Raw genomic sequence first — 18,920 nt, forward strand, 5'->3', positions numbered from 1 at the left:
TATACTTGAGATGTGCATTTACAATAAGTTCAATTCTACTATTTAAAAAAACATGATGGTGCCTCATATTAGATAGCAGCATAAGTATGTCAGGATAATAAAATAATTCTATTATTTTCTTCATGTGTCTTTAATTATTTCTTGGAAAGCATCTGTCTTAGGCAGTGAAGAGACACTATGACCATGACAACTCTTATAAAGGAAAAACATTTAACTGGGACTTCATTACAGTTTCCAAGCCTTACTCCATTATCTCCATTGGGAGAATGGAGGCATGCAAGCAGACATGGCAGCTGAGTGCTCTATATTTGGGTCTGAATATGCAGGCAGCAAAAAGAGGTAGTTACTGGGCCTAAGTTGAGCTTTCACCCAGATCTACATATTTCTTCCATCAAGACCACATCTGTAATCCCTCTCAAACGGTGCCACCTACTAATGACTACTTGTTTAAATATGAGCCCCTGGGGGCAATTCATATTCAAGTCACCTCAGCATGAGACTATCATAGAAAAGATTTTTGGAAATGGAGTTTGAAGTTGATTAAGGCTATTTTTTTATTTCTTATCCTAAATATGGTATATCACAATGTAACCCAGGCTGACCCCCAAATTCAGTGTGTGGGCAGCTACCCTGAAATTCATGATTCTCTTGCTTCCTCCTTTGTCCATCCTTGCCTGGCTTAGGGCTATTTTATTGTGAGAAATTCTGCAGAACCCAAGGAAAGGATGAATGTAGGTTTTAGGAACCATATAACCAGAAAGTAGACAGTGGAAAGGACATCTACCCTGCTCCTACCTCTGTTTTGCATCATTTCTGCTGTTCAGTCACAAGGTTGAAATCAGGAAAAGAGAGGATGAACTTTTATGTCCCTAAAGGTGTTGAGAACGACTGTTTCTTCATCTGTATATTTATTATTAGAGCAAATTGCTTCAATTAGGTGATAACTACTGTTTTAACTTCAGCACAATGGCTGTGCTTTAATCTACTGACATTCAGCCAGCATTTGCAACTTCTTGGTTACTGGCCTGCTTGTCTAGCAGCATCTTGGCCACTCAGGGTACAGCCTGGCAGGAGGCTTGTTCTCAGAGGCACTGGTTCTGGCACTGCCACTAAAGGTAGCTTTAATGAAACCTTTATCATTCTATTTATAAATAAGACTGAAGATTCAAAGGCTGGATTGAAAAAATGCTAGCTCAGAGAGGCTGGGTTATAACTATCTAACTTTCTTTCCTTGTTGGCATTTCCATAAAGCATGAGTCCTTCTCCACCAAAATATAAAAAAGCTTTGCCACTCTATCCCTTCTACTTCCTGTGTCTCTCTATCTTCACTGAATGCCCACTGATGCTCTATGATTAATTTCTGTATACTAGTTGCTAACTCAGTCTCCTGACCCATGATTAATTTTACTTAATCAATGCAAATGCAAACTTGGGGTTCACAGTGTAATCAAATAGTCCCTATCACTTCCTCCCTTTTGTCTAAATAAAAACAAAGGGTTTTAACTCTAATGCACTAAGAACATGTACAATAGCAATTATGAAATGATGACTATGCTCAAAATTCTCAGTTTACTGTATTTGGCAAGTTCAGAAAAGCGATTCTATTATCTATCCTATTGTGGGGAGTTCAATTTTGTTCCTAATTCACCTTCTATCTTAACTTGCCTTACCAACCCAAAACTATCTTCTTAGACCTCAAAACATTTTCTTAGATAAGTATTTTAAATTTATATGTTTCTCAACCTTATATAATTTATGCCTCTTTTGTGAGTTTCTTTTCTAAATATGGTAACAAGGAAAACTGTAACTCTAACTATCTCATCTTCAACTTTATCAGAGACCCGAGAAGGATTTAATATTACCTGAGTAAATAGGAAGTGCAGTGCAAATAACTTCCAAAGCTATAGAAATGACAGAAGCTGTTGACTGCCTGACAGTCTCCCAAGGTTTCTCTCTAACTTTGGGGCATCCATCTTTGGCCTTCAGACCTACAATGCATCTGACAGACTTTTCTGTGAAGCAGAAATTTTGAAGGACTGTGCTACCTTTATTGGCAAAGTTCAGCAGTCACCTTTTATGTCCTGATCATCCAATTTAGACAGCATACTCTCAGCAGTAGAGGCAAGAGCAATCTCATGGCCAATGGCCAACCTTGTCTCAACAAGAGCAATCTTAATGTGGAGGTTCTTTGAAGTTCATCATTCTTTTATGAAGTATATTGGTGCCTCCAGGATCAGACAAGTCTTATTGTCACAAAAATCCTTAGGTTATTGAGATATCTTAAATGCCATATTCTGTAGATCTCTGAAATATTTAAAGACCACCTATCTAATATATATATATATATATATATATGTATTATATATATATGTTTAACATTGAAAACATACTTAATATAACTCTGATTATTATAAATGACTAACTACTGCTCTATATTTCTTAATTACACATTACATTTTATTTTTTTTTATTTTTTTATTTTTTGTTTTTTTTCGAGACAGGGTTTCTCTGCAGATTTTTTTAGAGCCTGTCCTGGAACTAGCTCTTGTAGACCAGGCTGGCCTCGAACTCACAGAGATCCGCCTGCCTCTGCCTCCCGAGTGCTGGGATTAAAGGCGTGCGCCACCACCGCCCGGCTACACATTACATTTTAAATGATCTGTATAGTACTGTGCCTTAAACAAGAGTAAAAACATATGTACAGTATAAGAAGATAACCTTAATTTTCTATCAATATACAAAAATATCTTATACAAGAATGTAAACATATATAGAAAGTGTGTTCTATCAGAAATAACCTTAAATTTGTAACAAAATACAAAATCCATACTACTATAAAATATTGTATAGCAATAGATACTTTTTAGTTTAAAGTGGATTCTATAATCTATCCTTTAATTCTATCCTTTCTGTATCCTTTATCATATCCTTTCCACCCTTACATTTTTGAAAGAGATCCTTGAATCCAATGTCCCTTGCTTACTTTGCTCCCTTACCATGACCTATAACAATTTACAACCAATCTTCCTAAATGATGACAGACATTCAAAATTCACTGAGTGACCACCCCACCTTTTGGGAATGTGGGATTCATACTCTTAACATTTCTTCTGCTGTCTGGTGGTAATGGACTCTTTAGAAAGCCTGGAGAAAATCAGGATAATGGTTAAGTCCTGGAAGAGCTAGTTGTATTTATTTTTTTTAGTCTGTGGGCTATGAAAAGTGTAGGACTTACTTGAAATCTCAGATGGATAATCTGTCAGCCTGGACAATCTCAACTAACTGCCTTGAAATTGGCCTGAGAAATTTGTATTTCAAATTCAATTTTTGTGTGATGTTTGTTAGCTTAATGGTGTTATCATAATCCAGGTAGAATTGTCATTGTGGGGTCTCATCATCTTTGGGGAGACTTCAAGTGTCATATTAGGATTGGTCATGGTTCACTGCAGAAAAACATTTTAAAAGTCATATGCAGCAGATCTCAGAGAGCTTAAAGAGCCACAATCTATTAAGTATTCCAGGGTACACAAACTTAATTCATAGTTACCTAATTCAGACTCAGCCTGTACATGAAGCTAGATGAAGCCTATTTCTAGAATTAGTTAGTACTCTATATGACCATTAATATCATGACATAGTTTTAAAGATATATTTTTAACTTATTACTTTATATATTATTAACATATAATATATTATTAAATAAATAGTAGTATATAGATAAAATTAGACAATTATATAAAGTATATTATACGTGTTTATAATATATTATATATAAATTACAATATGTATAGTAATCTTATAGCTTTAGAAGTAATATTTATGCCTTAGTGATAGATAATAAAATAGCCCCTTAATTTTGGCTTTCTTTTGTCCCATATCAGGTGGCTTTTCTTACATGAGACAGAGATTTTGAATTTTCCTTTAACAATGTTGCTTGGGTTTGGATAAAGAGGAAGCCATGTTCCAACCCCAAAGCTGGCTTTGATTTTTAATTGAATTAGGACCATCAATAGACCATTTGACTTTTATGTTTATAGAGAGCATCAGAAACAAATATTTGGGAAGAATTATGAAATATTATCCTGTTAGAAATATACTATACAATTAGGACAATTTTATTCTTTTTCTTGGTACATTTTTCTCTGGACAATTCATCCTTCTTTTTCAGATGTCTCTTGTATCCAGTGATCTTCAGCTTCCTTAGTTGGATGCTTTTATTCTCCTGGACAGACAAAAACAAAACCTTTTCCCAACCCTAACTTTAGGGAGTTTCTTTTTTGTCAGGTTATATCTCTGTTAAGACAAAGTAGCCTTTTGGCAACAGGAACAGTGTTATATTTTAATAATAAAAGTTACTTTTATCATTATTATTTTCTTACTTGACCAAATGAAGGCATTTCTTAATTTTAGAAGTTATTTTTGATTGAACGACCAAGCTGTTCTATGAATCAGAGGTGTTGCCAGGCGGTGGTGGTGCATGCCTTTCATCCTAGCACTCAGGAGACAGAAGCAGGCAGATCTCTATAAGTTCAAGTCCAGCTTGGGCTACAGAGTGACCAGAATAGGTTCCAAAGTTACATAGGGAAACACTGTTTCAAAAAACAAAAACAAAAATAAATAAATGAATTAATTAATAAAGAGGTGTCTCCTGTTGGAATACGATGTATGTCAATCTTGATGGTATCCATATAATTTCTTCTCCTGTAGAAGCAAAAGCAATCATAAGACATCCTGCTTTCCATAAATTTTGAAAAAAGTTCTTAGAGCTTGAATTCTTAATCCAATTGTGGGCATAGCCAGTTAATATCTCCCAGCAAATTTTGAAAATAATTAAGAGTTTGCAATTGATCTTTCCTGATTTGTACTGTTGTGGTTGAATTTTCTGTAAACTTGTCTTATGTACTAAATAATTAATAGATTCTCTTCTTTGAGTTTTTTCAGGAGCAATTTGTAATCCCCAACAAGGCAAAATTCTCTTCATTAAATGTTTTTTTTCCCAAAGTATCTGTTTCTGGAAAGGCAAATTACAGATTGAGGAAACTGTTTACAAATTAGTTCTAATGGCTATTGTTAAAATATTGGCACAAGTGAGGCTCTTTAACATTCCCTGTGGAAGAATCTTTCAATGGTATATTTAACAGACTGGGAATTATAGGTAGGCACTGTGAAGGCAATTTTTTCTTTATCCTTTTCTTCTAAAGGTATAGTGAAAAAGCAGCCCTTTTAATCAATCAGCATAATAGACCACCCTTACATAATAATGAGGGCAAGGGAATTCCAGGCTGTAAAGAGCCCACTGGCTGAATCACCTTATTTATGGCTCTTAAATCTGTTAACATGCTTCATTTCTGAGATTTCTTTTTAATAAAAAATATAGGAGAATTCAAATGACTAGTCAATTCTTCAGTATACTGAGCATTTAACTGCTCCTGTACACCAACTGTTCTAATGCCTGTAATTTTTCTGATGTCAGAGGCCATTGTTCCACCCAACAGGTTTGTCATTTAACCATTTTAAAGGGTGGGCTGTTGGTAGGAAAGATCAGCAGCTGGTATGCCCTGCTTATGTACAACCTGCATAGTCAGTGACTCTTTTTGATAAAACTTTTTAATATTTCTCAGAAGCTTTTTGTTAATTTATGCTTTGTTTCTGAGATAGAAAAAGGAATGTTACTATGTGTTTCCCTTTACTGCAACAAATTATGTAACCATAAACTCATTGCTATGGTAGCCACATATGGTTTTTAATTTTCCTATCTGTCCTTCTGGCTCTATACACTCAGCCCATCTTGCACTTTGTTTTGCATAAGATAAAGTTCCAGTTCCTAGAAGTTGACCATTTACATGAAGAGGCAAATTTGGCTGCCAAGATTTTGGTGGAATCACTGTTACATCTGCACCATGTCTAACAAACCCTCAATTTCAATGCTATTTAATTTGTATTTTTATCTTAAGTCTTTGATCATCTGTAGAAGTTTCTCCAAATACTTGTTTTATGGTTTCTCCTGACTATTTTGTTTTATCTACCAAAACTGTTCTGTCATCCAGAGAAGTATAGCTTTTACAATAGGTATTGAGTCTTTTAATTGCTCTGTGGAGGGCTTTACCCAATTCTGACTGGGAATGATTGAACCAAATTTCACATTGGTGCCTGCAAGATGCTTCATAAGGCATTTCCTTGTAGCATAAGGGCTGGCTTGTTGGGTTTTCTGTCCTGCCCGGTACCCCACAGCCGGCAAGCCCCAAAGAAAATCACACAGAGATCTCCATAAGTTATAAAACTGATTGGCCCATTAGCTCAGGCTTCTTGTTAACTCTTGTAGCTTATATTAACCCATTGTTCTTATCTATGTTAGCCACATGGCTCGGTACCTTTCTCAGCTGGATAGATTACATCTTGCTTCTTCTGTGGTCTGGCAGGACTGGTGAGGACTGGGCTTCCTCCTTCCCAGCATTCTCCTGTTCTACTTCCTGTCTGGTTTACCTGCCTATACTTCCTGCCTGGCCAATCATCATTTATTTAAAACATGATTGACAGAATACAGACAATTCTCCCGCACTATTTCCTGATAACAAAGGATTTCTTTACCTGATCTTTGTGGATCTGCATTCTTTAGTCCAAATTAGTGCATGCCTACACTGGACCTGGCAAGGAGCTAAAATAAGGAAAGCAGGGTTACCATACAAACTATTTGACAAAATAAGGTCATTCATAAATGGGAAATAATAGATTAATATATTTAAAAAGCAACATCCAAGGTTTCAAATATCAGTGATGATTAAACTTTTAATTATTTCCTTACAATGATTTACATATTTAAACATTCTTATTTAATATTTTCTAGAGTCAAGTTGTATGAATGGGAGTCAAAAATCACAGAGTGGTTCACTCTGTGAGGCAGAAGGTACTGTTCCTCTCTATCCTGTGGCCAGTGCTGGGGGAATGGAGAGCTCACCTTGCTTAGAAACCGTACCTAATGCTTTAGCTTCTAGATAGACGTAGGATGAATGGGAGAATCTGGTGATGTGAGAGTTATGGCAGGAGAGACCTGAACGATGGCCTCTGCACCTTTGCTGTCTTAAGAGTAAGAAAGGCTATGGGATTAGCATCCTCCCGAGTCTGTGCTAAAGGACCCTTCGTTATCTAATTAGCTTACCTTTATTTGACGTGACTTGTCAGGACCTGAGGACCCCAAAGAGGCAAGTGACAATGAAATTGTACAGTTGAGATGGTTGATACAATGCCTATCAGAGTCAAGGCTCATTCACAGCGACTTCTGCTCCTGTTAAGGTGGTGACATCACTGACTCTTTTGTCACAGTGACTATAACAGATAATTTTGTTGAGTAATCACCACTCAGTAAACCTGTATCCATCATGGACTCTAAGTCAGTACACAGTTATTGGAGGTTTTTTGGTGAGAAATGCATGTAGCCCACAGGCCTTGAATTTTTAGTTTAGAAAGTGGATAATGTATTTAATTTTAATAGATTGAACATACAGAAACAAGAAATTTGAGAAAAATAATGTATTTCTGGAATACATTCAAAAGTCAAGCAATGCTCTAGTGTAACTTCATATACGCTGTTATGGACAAACTTAACACATGTTTCCTTTTCCTGTTCTTTTTGTGTGTGTCCAGTTAGCACTACACTGTTTGCACAGATGGGTGCAAAGGTTCTGCTGTGCTGCCCTGCTATTTCAATGACAGAAGCACTATTAGTAACATGGTTCATAGCCCTCAGAGGCCAGTCTCCCTGCAGAATATCCTACAGAGTAGAAACAAAGGAGATCAAGGAAACCAACTGTACAGACAAGAGAATCACCTGGGCCTTCACACCTGACCAGAGTCCTGACCTTCTGATCAATGCAGTGGCCCTCGATCATGACGGGCTTTATTCATGTGAAATAGTAACACCTATGGGGAATTTACAAAAAAGACATGACCTCCACGTGCTAGGTAAGTGACATGGTCACATATTGTGCTATTTCAGGTCACTAGATTGTAGATAGAAACAAACAACTTTGTAATTTGTTACCAGACTGAATCTTTTCTCCCTTCCATCTCCACAGTGCCTCCAGCAGTAACCCTGCTTCCGGGGGAAAACAGAACAGCAGTTTGTGAGGCAATTGCAGGCAAGCCGGCTGCGCAGATCTTTTGGACTCCAGATGGGAATCACGTCACTAAGAAGGAATCACACAGCAATGGCACCGTGACTGTCAGGAGCATGTACCACTGGGAACAGAATAATGTGTCTGCTGTGTTCTGCTTTGTTTCCCATCCGACTGGCAACCTGACTCTGTCCATAGAACTGAATCACGGTAAGTATCACCCTTTTTTCAATAATAAATACTTGATATTTAACTTTTTAGTGATCTATCACTTGCAGTTCTTATCAACTAGCTATAAAGTCAAGATGTTTTTATAAATTGTATATCAGGGTCAGTGATTTGGTAGAATGGTTCACAGATTTTAGGATGCTTTCTACTTTATCTGCCTCCTCTCTCTGTCCATCTATTATTCTCTCTCTCTCTCTCTCTCTCTCTGTCTCTTTCTCTTTCTTCCTTCTCCTCCTTTACCACCCTTCTCCTCCTTCCCCTGTCTCTTTGTCTCTATCCCCATTCTCTCCTTCTCTTCTGCTTCTCCTGTCCCTCTTTCCCTTCCCCTTTTTATGTTCCCTTAATAAAATTCCCTCCACCTGAGTTCTGTGTTATGGTGTAATATTTATGCCACTTTTTAAATCATAACAATAACATCTTTAATAAATGGTGTTGGGATAAATCAAAAAATCTTAATTGGTCAAGGGAAAAAAAAAGAAACCTGTCTCAAAAAAAAAAAAAAAACAGAAGATCTTTTGGTAAATTAAGAGTTCAGAGGTCAGAGGAAGTGACTTCTGGACATGACAGTGAGGGTCTCTAAACTCACAAGCTCCCAGCAATGAGTTTCCAGCACAAGCTGAAACCAATCAATGTTTATCATGGAGTGGAAAGGCACTCCTGAGTCCCTGCACTGACAAATGAGGAGCTAGGGACAGTTAACGGGTTCTTGAGGAGAGAGAGTCAGCTACCTTTGAGGCTGTTGTTCCTCTCGGCCCCAACTCAGGAGTATGTGGACAACAAAGCAAAGATGAAAAGTTGGTGGGGAAACAAAGCAGGGTATGCATCTGGTAGGAGTTAGGAGAAGGAATTGTGGGTCAATATGATCAAAATATATTGTATGAAATTCTCAAAACTCTTTTTTAAATAAAAAAGAATAATGCCTTTCAAAAGTCTAAAGTTTGCATGGGATGCCCTTCAGACAGAGGACTCAGAAGGCCTAAGGTGGATTTGACTTGAAAGCCTGCTCCCTGAAGACTGACATTCATAGTCACCAAAGGGGTGTGCAAGGTGCACCAAAATGGAAACAACTGGTAGTACCACCTAGCTAGGAAGCTTATGAACCACAACAATGACTAGCATGGCTGGTCACTAAGGTTGAGTAGTGGTAACCACATCTTGGTAGCAAACAAAAGCTGTCCAAATATATGCAAGGCCCAATCAATAGGAGGAAGATCATGTCTGGTACTAGAAACCTAGCCAAATATCCAAGTTATGTGAGGTATTGATCTTAGAGATGAGTGTACTACAGCCCTTCATTAAACATGAGTGATGTATATCTAAATTCAAAATACCCTATGTCCACCAATAAGTGTGGCTCTTAATTCTTTCCCAAGAAGGTTTTCTTTGTAATACAGAAAGACCATTACAGGACATTACAAATGGTCAAAATGCAGAGAACAGTGATCATAGGATGTCCAGTCCCCATGGATACATATAAAACACTATTCCTATACCTAATGCTTGGGGAATATTATAGAAGAGGGGGAAAATATTAAAAGAGCCATAGGACCAGGAAATCTACTACATGATTGTGTCTCCTCAACTTTCTGAATAGAACACCAGTAGCACAGACACTAAAGTTGACAGTTAGTAAATGGGACCTCCTGAAGATGAAAAGCTCTGTAAGGCAAAGGACACTGTAAATAAGACAAAGCAGCAGCCTACAGAATGGAAAAAGATCTTCAGCAACCCTACATCTTATAGAGACCCGATCTCCAAAATATATAGAGAACTCAAGAAACTAGACATAAACAAACCAAACAATTGATTTTTTAAAATGGGTACAGAACTAAACAGAAAATTCTCAACAGAAGAACCTCAAATGACAGATAAACTCATAAGGATATGATCAATGTCCTTAGTCATAGAGAAATTCATGTCAAACTGACTCTGAAATTCCATTTTACACCTGCCAGAATGGCTAAGATCAAAACCAGGAAGGACTGCTTATGCTGAAAGGATATAGTATAAGGGGGATATATCATCATTGCTGGTGGGAATACAAACTTATAAACCCATTTTGACAGAAAACTGGGAATTAATCTACTTCAAGATCCAGCTATGTCACTCCTGGGCATATACCCAAAGGGTGCTCAATCATGCCAAAAAGATACTTGCTCAACTATTTTTGTAGCAGCATTATTTGCAATAGACAGAACAACCTAGATGCCCCTCAACAAAAAATGGATAAAGCAAATGTGGTACATTTGCATAATGGAGTATTACTCATCTGTTACAAACAATGAGAAATAGGAAATTTGAAAGCAAATGGATGGAAATAGGAAAATATTCATTCTGAGAAATGTAATCCAGACCTATAAAAAGAAACAAGGTATGTACTCACTCATAAGTGAATATTGACTGTAAAAGAAAGCATATTCATGCTGTAATCCACAGACCCAGAGAGGCTAGGTAACAAGAAGGACCCAAGGTAAGACACATGGATGTTCCTGGGAAGGGGAGAAAGAAGAAATGTCATGGGTGGACTGGGCTTGCTTAGGTATGGGAATTTGAGGGATTGGTTTGGGGAGTAGATGGAAGTTGAGAATACTGAACAAGAACACTGGAAAGGGTGGCATTTGGGGATCAGGCAGAAATCTGATGCAGGGGAAAACCCCATGAATCTACAAGGATGATCCCAGGTAAGACTTCTAGCAGTAGTGGATACATAGTCTGACCTGGCCTTGTCCTATGGTCATATTGTTGACTACCCCAATTGTTATCAGAGAGCCTTCATTCAGTAATTGATGAAGACAGATATAGAGATCAGCAGCCAAACATTAGGCTGGGTGTCAGGAATCCTTTTGAAAAGAGGGAGGAAGGAGTGTAGAAGCCAAAGGGTACAAAGACTTCAAAGAAAACCCACAGAAACATTTAACCTGACTTATAGGATCTCAGAGTCTGAACCAACAACCAGGGAGGCTCTTTGGGACTGATCTAATATGTGACTGTTGTGTAGCTGGGCTCTGACACTGGGAGCATCACAGTCCCTAACACTTTGGCTGACTGGAGGAACCTCTTCCTCACACTGGATTGCCTTGTCCAACCTAAATACAAGGGAAGGCACTTAGTCTAATGGTAGTTTGATATGTGATGCTTTGATGATACCCATGGGAAGTCTGCATCTTTCTGAACAGGAACAGAGAAAGAGTGGTTTGGGGGGAGGTAGAGAGGATCTGGAGAGTAGGGAATGGGAGGAAAGGAGGGAAGGATAAACTGTGATAGTTATGTAAAATGAATGAATGAATAGATAAAAACATTTTTTAAAAAGATTGTGTTTCCTGGAACTGACAGGAAAGTTTCACCCATGAAACCTCAACAAGTCAACTGTCAATAGATATACAAGCAAGATAGCAGTAAATCTCATGGATCCTCACCCCTTGTGTTTGTTTGAATGTAATTGGCTCCCATAATGTCATAGGGAGCAGCACTATAATGAGGTGTGGCTATGCTGGAGTGAGTGTAGTCTTCTTGGAGGAAGTGTGTCACTGTGGGGGTGGACTTTGAGGTTTCCTATGCTCAGGAACCATCCAGTGAGGCAGCTGACTTACTGTTGCTTGCAAGATGTAGGACTCTCAGACCCAGCATCACATCTGCCTGCATGCTGCCATGCTCCCTGTCGTAACAAAAATGGACCAGACCTCTCAAACCATAAACAAACCACTCTAATTAAATGTTGTCTTTATAAGTGTTGTGATGGTCAGGTTGTCTCTTCACAGTGATGAAGACCCTAACTAAGACACCCCTAGACAAATTATAGATAACTAAGGGGTGCTGATTCAGGGGAAAAGTAATATTCCCTCAGAAATGGCCCCCTAATTGGTTATCCAATACCAAGTGGCCAGTTCTGAAATCATGTACATTCAAGCAACATAAACTAAGCAGATTTCATTTGCATATTATGTAAAAATAGGCAAAGAAAACAATTAAGAAAAAAGGGTTTAGGAATTTAAGAGGGAGCATTGGAAGGTTGGAGGAAAGAATAGGAATGGATAGAAATGATGCAATTATATTTTCATTAAAATAAAATAAAGTTTACATGTGAACTTTTTCCTTATATAACTGGGAAGTATTAATAATAATACTTTGCATGTATTCACTGTAAAATATTTGTTAATGCCTATCAATCATAAAATCTGGACTAGGTTACTAAATTTGATCATGAAATAATAGTATATGAGTGGTATTTGAAGTATAATAGATAATATTTTCTGATTTTGACATTCCCTAAAACTTTAAGAATACTGTAAGTGATTTTATAGTTGTTTGTCTTAATTCCTTCATTAGAACCATTATTGAACTGACTTGTCCTTTACCCTTTCCTGTAGTTACAGGTGTCACCATCCCGCTGCATTCTTTACTGATCATTCTCTATGTGAAACTTTCCTTTCTGGGGATTATTCTGCTCATCCTAGGATTTGTTTTCTTCCAGAAAAGAAATTATTTCAGGTAGGAACAGAAAACTACAATGTTAAGACTCCTAGAAAAGTTTGAGCTCACAGTGGACTGGGAAAGTATGTTATATGGCCGCATCATGGTTGTTCTCTCAGTTCTTCTTCAGCATGGGGTTTTCTTTAAATATTGGAGCACAGGCACAGAAAACCACAGTGCTAGCTAGCAAAGTTCTGTCTTGCTGAAGTTCTGAGGAGGGACTTAGCCTAGCCTTCTCTTTCAGAAACCAATGGTAGAAATGAAGTTGCAGGAACTTTATAAATTGATTTACAAGTTTCTTGACACCCGTAGGTTTCTGTTCATTTCTGCTTAATTGTATTTTATAAGGTTTATTTTGTTTATTTCTAGAAAATGAAAATATAGATTTCTGAAGCCCATTAGTCTGATGACACAGCACAAGAAAACAGCCATTTGCCATCAGCTTTCTCATTGACATCCATCTTACCTGCTCCTGATGTCTTCATGGTTGTTACATGTCGTATGACAGCCTGCGGTCATGCAGTATAAATATACAGACAAAAGCTTGGATCTTACCACCATACATGTGTGAATGGCTATCTACTATCTCCCTTCCCCACATTGCAGGTCAGAGAAGAAGAAGGATTAGCTAGTGGTGATCAACAGTGCTGACTGGATATTCTTCATCCACATCCTCCAGGAATAGCTTCTATTGATCTCCTGTTCCTAGATCATTTTACATGATTATAAATGTTACACTTTCAGATACCATGACAAGCAACACCTTCAAGTCAGCCACTAGCAGGCCTTTCTTGCTTTTTTGCTACCAAGTAGCTAGACAGTTGTCTTTTGAATTAATCATTGAATATATATGATGTGGGATTCCCCTCTGTATGCTGTCAATATGCTTTGTAACCATTTGTAAATAAAGAAACTGTTTTTGGGCTTCTTGCAGGGCAGAATAGAGATAGGAAGACAAACTAAACTTAATGCTGGGAGTCAGAGAGATGCCATGTAGCTGGCAAAGGAGACAGATGCCAGAACTTTACCCAGTAAGCCACAGTCTGTATGGTGACATACAGCATAAAAGAAATGAGTTAATTTAAACTACAAGTGTTAATAAGAAGCCTAATCTAATAGGCTAAACAGTGTTTTAATTAATACAGTTTTTTGCGTGATTATTTTGGGTATTGGTAGCCCAGAACGAAAAAGCAGTCTCTGCCAACATATATAGCTAGGAGCCATTTGTTTTTGTTGGTATTTCTGCATTAACAGTAGTAGATGTTAAAATTTGAGCCTCAAGAAAGCACTGCCAGTGTTATGGAGATAACGCTGAAAAACCCCTTACTCTTTTTTTTTTTTTTTGGTTTTCCAAACCCCTTACTCTTTAGAGCCCCAGTGTCTCAATCCCCTTGGCTGTCTGCACTGTGACTTACAGGGATTAGGATGAATCAGTGAGGGTAAGGGTATGATACTGGTGAACCCGAATAACTGTAAACCAAGACCTTGTCTTCACGTGACACAGATAGTAGTCCTATAATAAAAAATAAATTTTTAGTTAAAAGAATTATTTCTTGAGTAAAGTGGCAAGTGATTTGTGGTATTACCTTTATTTTTATTAGAAGTCTAGGTAGAAAATTAGGGACGGATACAAAAAGATACCTGAATCATAGCCTTAGGTAGTTCTTTAAAATTTTAAGCTTTGTCCATTGCACACTCTCATGTTGATCATGCCAGGGCAGAGAACAAAGAGGTGCTGCTCTAGGCTAATATTTTATTCTACAAACCTGTTCTCAGAGTAGTTTATATTCAGGGGTGACTAGGGAGATGAGAGGATTGTATTTGGGATAATTTATGAGTTTGTCCATGTCCAGGAATAGTAAGCCCACCTGCTCAGTCCTATGACCACACTAACTTGTAAGAAGCCTAGACAATGTAGGCTAGTTTTTTTTAAAGGAAAAAGTGTGTGGATTGGTGAACACTTCACAAATCTCTGCACACAATAAATGGCATGAAGTTTTATTGTGTTATTTTGTTGTAGAATATTTGTTAAGATGCGTTAACATTTGTTTATTCTCTGGAACATTTGTTTAATGATGCAAAAATGTGTTGCATTCTGTAAAGGTGTGTTACTGTGCCTGCCTCAATAACCTGATTGGTCTACTAAAGAGCTGTATGGTCAATAGTTGGGTAGAGAAAGGATAGGCATGGCTGGCAGGCAGAGTGAATAAATAGGAGGAGGAATCTGGGAAGGAGCATCCAATCACAGGAGTGAGAAAATCAGGGGAGGAGGACATCTGAGGCCAGCTACCCAGGTACACAACAAATGATGCATTCAGAAGTAAAGAAGGGATATAGGAAGGTAAATGCCCAGAGGCAAAAGGTAGACAGGATTTTTTAGGTTAAGAAAAGTGGGCTAGAAACAAGCCAAGCTAATGCCGTGCATTTATAAGTAATAAGACCCCATGTGATTTCTTGGGAGCCCACAAAGTGCAAAGAGCAAAAGCATAAAAGTAAAAAATACTAACAACAAGGAATAGTGCTAATATCAAAATTAGTGCCTATTTTGATAGTAGGTAATCAGTATGAGTCAAGCAATAAATAAATTCATAATTGACACTTAAACACATCTAAGGGAAGTTCTTTTTATCTTTTATTTTTCGTTCCAACTTCTTCATGTTTAAGTCAGTGCTTTAAGATTTAAGAGATCTAGTACTATAATTTTGTAACAGACTGGGAAATACAGGGTCAGAGATTACAAGTGTCTTGGTCATTGTCTCTCTTCCTAGTTCTACTTGTGAAAGATAATTCTCTTCATGACTGAATCTTCACCCCACCTCTTTTGTCTTGTTTCTAGTAGATGTCAAAGTTCTTTCCATAAGGAGTTTATGGACAGTCTTCATTCACTCCAAGTAGTTTACTCTGGCCAATAAAAAGATATATAAATGATAGTTTGTCAGTTTTGGGTTTGGGTCTCAAAAGATCCTGAGTGTTTCTGCTTTTTATTCTGTGGGAATATGTATGATCTACCCGCTGGAGGATGAGAATAGAAAGCAGCTGGTCCATGTCAGTCCAGCCTTTCCTCTCCCTGTTGAGTCAGCTCAAGGATCCAGGAGTGATCTTTCCTTCAGACTCTTGAGCAAGTTGAATCATGATCATCAAACATAATCCTGTGCTAATCCTAGACAAATGAACAGTCATTGTCAAAGATTTCCTGTGGTTTCTTATCAGCTAGCACATTTGTGGCATAAAGTAACTCACACATTACTCAATACCATAGCTCTAATTTTATAAGAACAGATATAGCTAAGAGCCTCTTTCTGTTTTCTTGCATTTGAGTCTGACCATTAATTAGGTCTGGCAAATAATATGGGTGACATTTTCATAACAGCCCTTTAAAGAGATAGGAGATTTTTTTTATTGATTTCCAGTGTATCTGTGCAATTGCAGTACTGGTGTGAAACCTGGAGGTCACAGAGTTACATAAGCCATGTATAGTTCTGTGAATGGAAGTTACTAATTGAACTAAAAAAAATGGAAGAACTTGGGCCTGATGGCCATAAATTTGCTCCACTAGCCCTAGACCATCCATTTATTATCTTGGTGTAATAGAGAATGAACCATGTCTTTCATAGCAATGCTATTTAGAATTTTACTTTGCACATAATTGATATTAATTCTAATTGAAATAAATACTTAACTGGTCGATTAGGAAGTTTACTATCATTATAATTGGTGGTGTTCTACTCATGTGCATATTTTGGATTATTTTTGCTTTTCTCTTAAATGTAATGCTCTTAGTGTTCCTGTTGCTGTGAAGAGATACCATAACCATGACAAATCTTATAAATTAAAATATTTAGTTGGGGTGGTTTGCTTACAGTTTTAGAGTTTCCGTTCATTTTCATCATTGTGGTGAGCATGTAGGCATGTAGGCATGTAGTGCTGGTACTAGTAAGAGCTGAAAGTCCAACATCTTGTAGACAACAGGAAGTCAACTGACACTGAGCAAAGCTCAAGTAAAAGAGACCTCAAAGCCTGTCCCCACAGTCACATACTTCCTTTAACAAGGCCATACCTACTCAACAGTGCTACATTTCTTAATAGTGCAAGTCACTTTAGAATTATGATAGCCAATTACATTCAAATTACCACATTCTACTCCCTAGCCCCCATGACAACACCATAGTGCAAACATTCATTAATCCAACTTTAAAAGATTTTTAAAAAATATCACAGTCTTGGCAATGTTTAAAGTTTTTTTTTTGTTGTTTTTGTTTTTTTTTGGTTTTTCGAGACAGGGTTTCTCTGTGGCTTTGGAGCCTGTCCTGGAGCTAGCTCTTGTAGACCAGGCTGGTCTCGAACTCAGAGATCCACCTGCCTCTGCCTCCCGAGTGCTGGGATTAAAGGTGTGCGCCACCACCGCCCGGCCAATGTTTAAAGTTTTAATGTTCAAAGTATTTTCTGAGATCCATGCAATCTCTTAACTGTAATCATCTGTAGATATCCAAACAAAAAAGCAGATCACATACTTCCAAAGTATAATGGTATGGCATAAACATACCCTTCCAAAACAGAGGGAAGGAAGCATAGTAAGGGAATACTGGACCAGAACAAAACTGGAAACCAGCTGGGACACTCCAAACTCTGCATCTCCATGTCTGATGTCAAAACACTCTTCAGATCTCCAACTCTGTTCAGCTTTGTTGACAGCAACATACATCTTTCGCTTGGGTTGGTTCCACTCCCTGTTAGCAGCTCTCCTTGACAGGTATCCCATGACTCTGGCATCTTTGACATCTTTCGTTCTCCCAGGAAATCTATGCTTCAACCTCACAGCTTCACACAATGGCCTCTCTACTAGGCTTCCATTCAGTTATACCCTTAGTATATTCCTGATCTCAGTAGCTTTCTGTAGGTATGGAGGCAAATTCTGTAACCTGTTTCTTCTATCCTTAACTCTTTTTTTTTTTTTTGTTCTTCGAGGTTTGGAATCCATACCTGAGGCAGAATATTGATGTGGCTTTTTTTTCCAGTTTATTTATTTTTTATTAAAAATTGCCATCTCCTCCCCTTCTCCTCCCCCTTCCCTCCCCTCCCCTCCACCCACACCCCCACTCCCTCCCTCTTGAGGCCAAACAGCCATCAGGGTTCTCTACACTATGTTGAGACCAAGGTCCTCCCAACTCCCCCCAGGTCCAGGAAGGTGAGCAACCGAACTGACAAGGCTCACACAGAGCCCGTCCATGTCGTAGAGACCAAGCCCATCGCCATTGTCCTTGGCTCCTCGGTCAGCCTCCACCATCAGCCACCCTCAGAGAATCCGATTTGGTCGCATGTTCCATCAGTCCCATTCCAAGTGGACTTGGTGGTCTCCCATTAGTTCTGTCCTGCCGTCTCAGTGGGTGAACGTGTCCCTCATGGTTCTGACTTTCTCATGATCTCTCTCCATCCGCTCCTCATCAGAACTTTGGGAGCTCAGTCCGGTGCTCCAATGTGGGGCTCTGTCTCTATCTCCATCCATCGCCAGGTGAAGGTTAAGGCTCACAGTGAGCTCGTCCATGCTGTAGAGTTCACATTCATTGTCGTTGTCCTTGGTTTCTCAGTCGTCCTCCACCATCAGCCACATTCAGAGAGCCCGGTTTGGTCCCCTGTTCCATCAGTTCCATTCCAACTGGACTTGGTGGTCCCCCTTTAGATCTGTCCCACTGTCTCAATGGGTAAACGCACTCCTCACGGTCCTGACTTCCTTGCTCATGATCTCCCTCCTTTTGCTCCTCATTGGGACCTTGGGAGCTCAGTCCGGTGCTCCTATGTGGGGCTCTGTCATTTTCTCCATCCAATGCCAGGTGAAGGTTCTATGGTGATGCAAGATATTCATGAGTATGGCAATAGGATCTGGACATTTCTGGTAGATCCGTGTCTATCACCATGCACAAAACTCAAGTCCAAATGGATTAAAGACCTCAATATCAATCTGAACACACTGAACCTGTTAGAGGAGAAAGTGGGAAGTACTCTACAACATTTGGGCACAGGAGACCGCTTCCTACGTATAGCCCCAGCAGCACAGACATTAAGGGCAACATTGAATAAATGGGACCTCCTGAAGCTGAGCAGCTTCTGTAAAGC

The 18,920-nt window shown here is 38.5% G+C and overlaps 1 protein-coding gene across 1 annotated transcript; it reads left to right on the top strand.

Moving 5' to 3' along the window:
* Positions 1 to 266: 266 nt before the first annotated feature.
* Positions 267 to 13,437, top strand: LOC119824240 (cell surface glycoprotein CD200 receptor 2-like). The gene is made up of 5 exons (XM_042055813.1): positions 267 to 339; positions 7,642 to 7,959; positions 8,073 to 8,321; positions 12,713 to 12,827; positions 13,416 to 13,437. The coding sequence occupies exons 1-5, from the start codon at positions 267 to 269 to the stop codon at positions 13,435 to 13,437; spliced, it is 777 nt and encodes a 258-aa protein (XP_041911747.1).
* The last annotated feature ends 5,483 nt before the right edge of the window (positions 13,438 to 18,920 follow it).

Source organism: Arvicola amphibius, chromosome 10 (genome assembly GCF_903992535.2).
Source record: "Arvicola amphibius chromosome 10, mArvAmp1.2, whole genome shotgun sequence".
NCBI lineage: Eukaryota > Metazoa > Chordata > Mammalia > Rodentia > Cricetidae > Arvicola > Arvicola amphibius.

What these genes read in the sequence shown, in the direction of transcription:
- LOC119824240 (XM_042055813.1), top strand. Translation starts at nt 267, where the DNA reads ATGGAGGCATGCAAGCAGACATGGCAGCTGAGTGCTCTATATTTGGGT. An exon ending in TATGCAGGCAGCAAAAAGAG is followed by an intron (nt 340 to 7,641) that starts GTAGTTACTGGG and finishes GTGTGTGTCCAG; the next exon opens with TTAGCACTACACTGTTTGCA. An exon ending in GTCCATAGAACTGAATCACG is followed by an intron (nt 8,322 to 12,712) that starts GTAAGTATCACC and finishes CTGTAGTTACAG; the next exon opens with GTGTCACCATCCCGCTGCAT.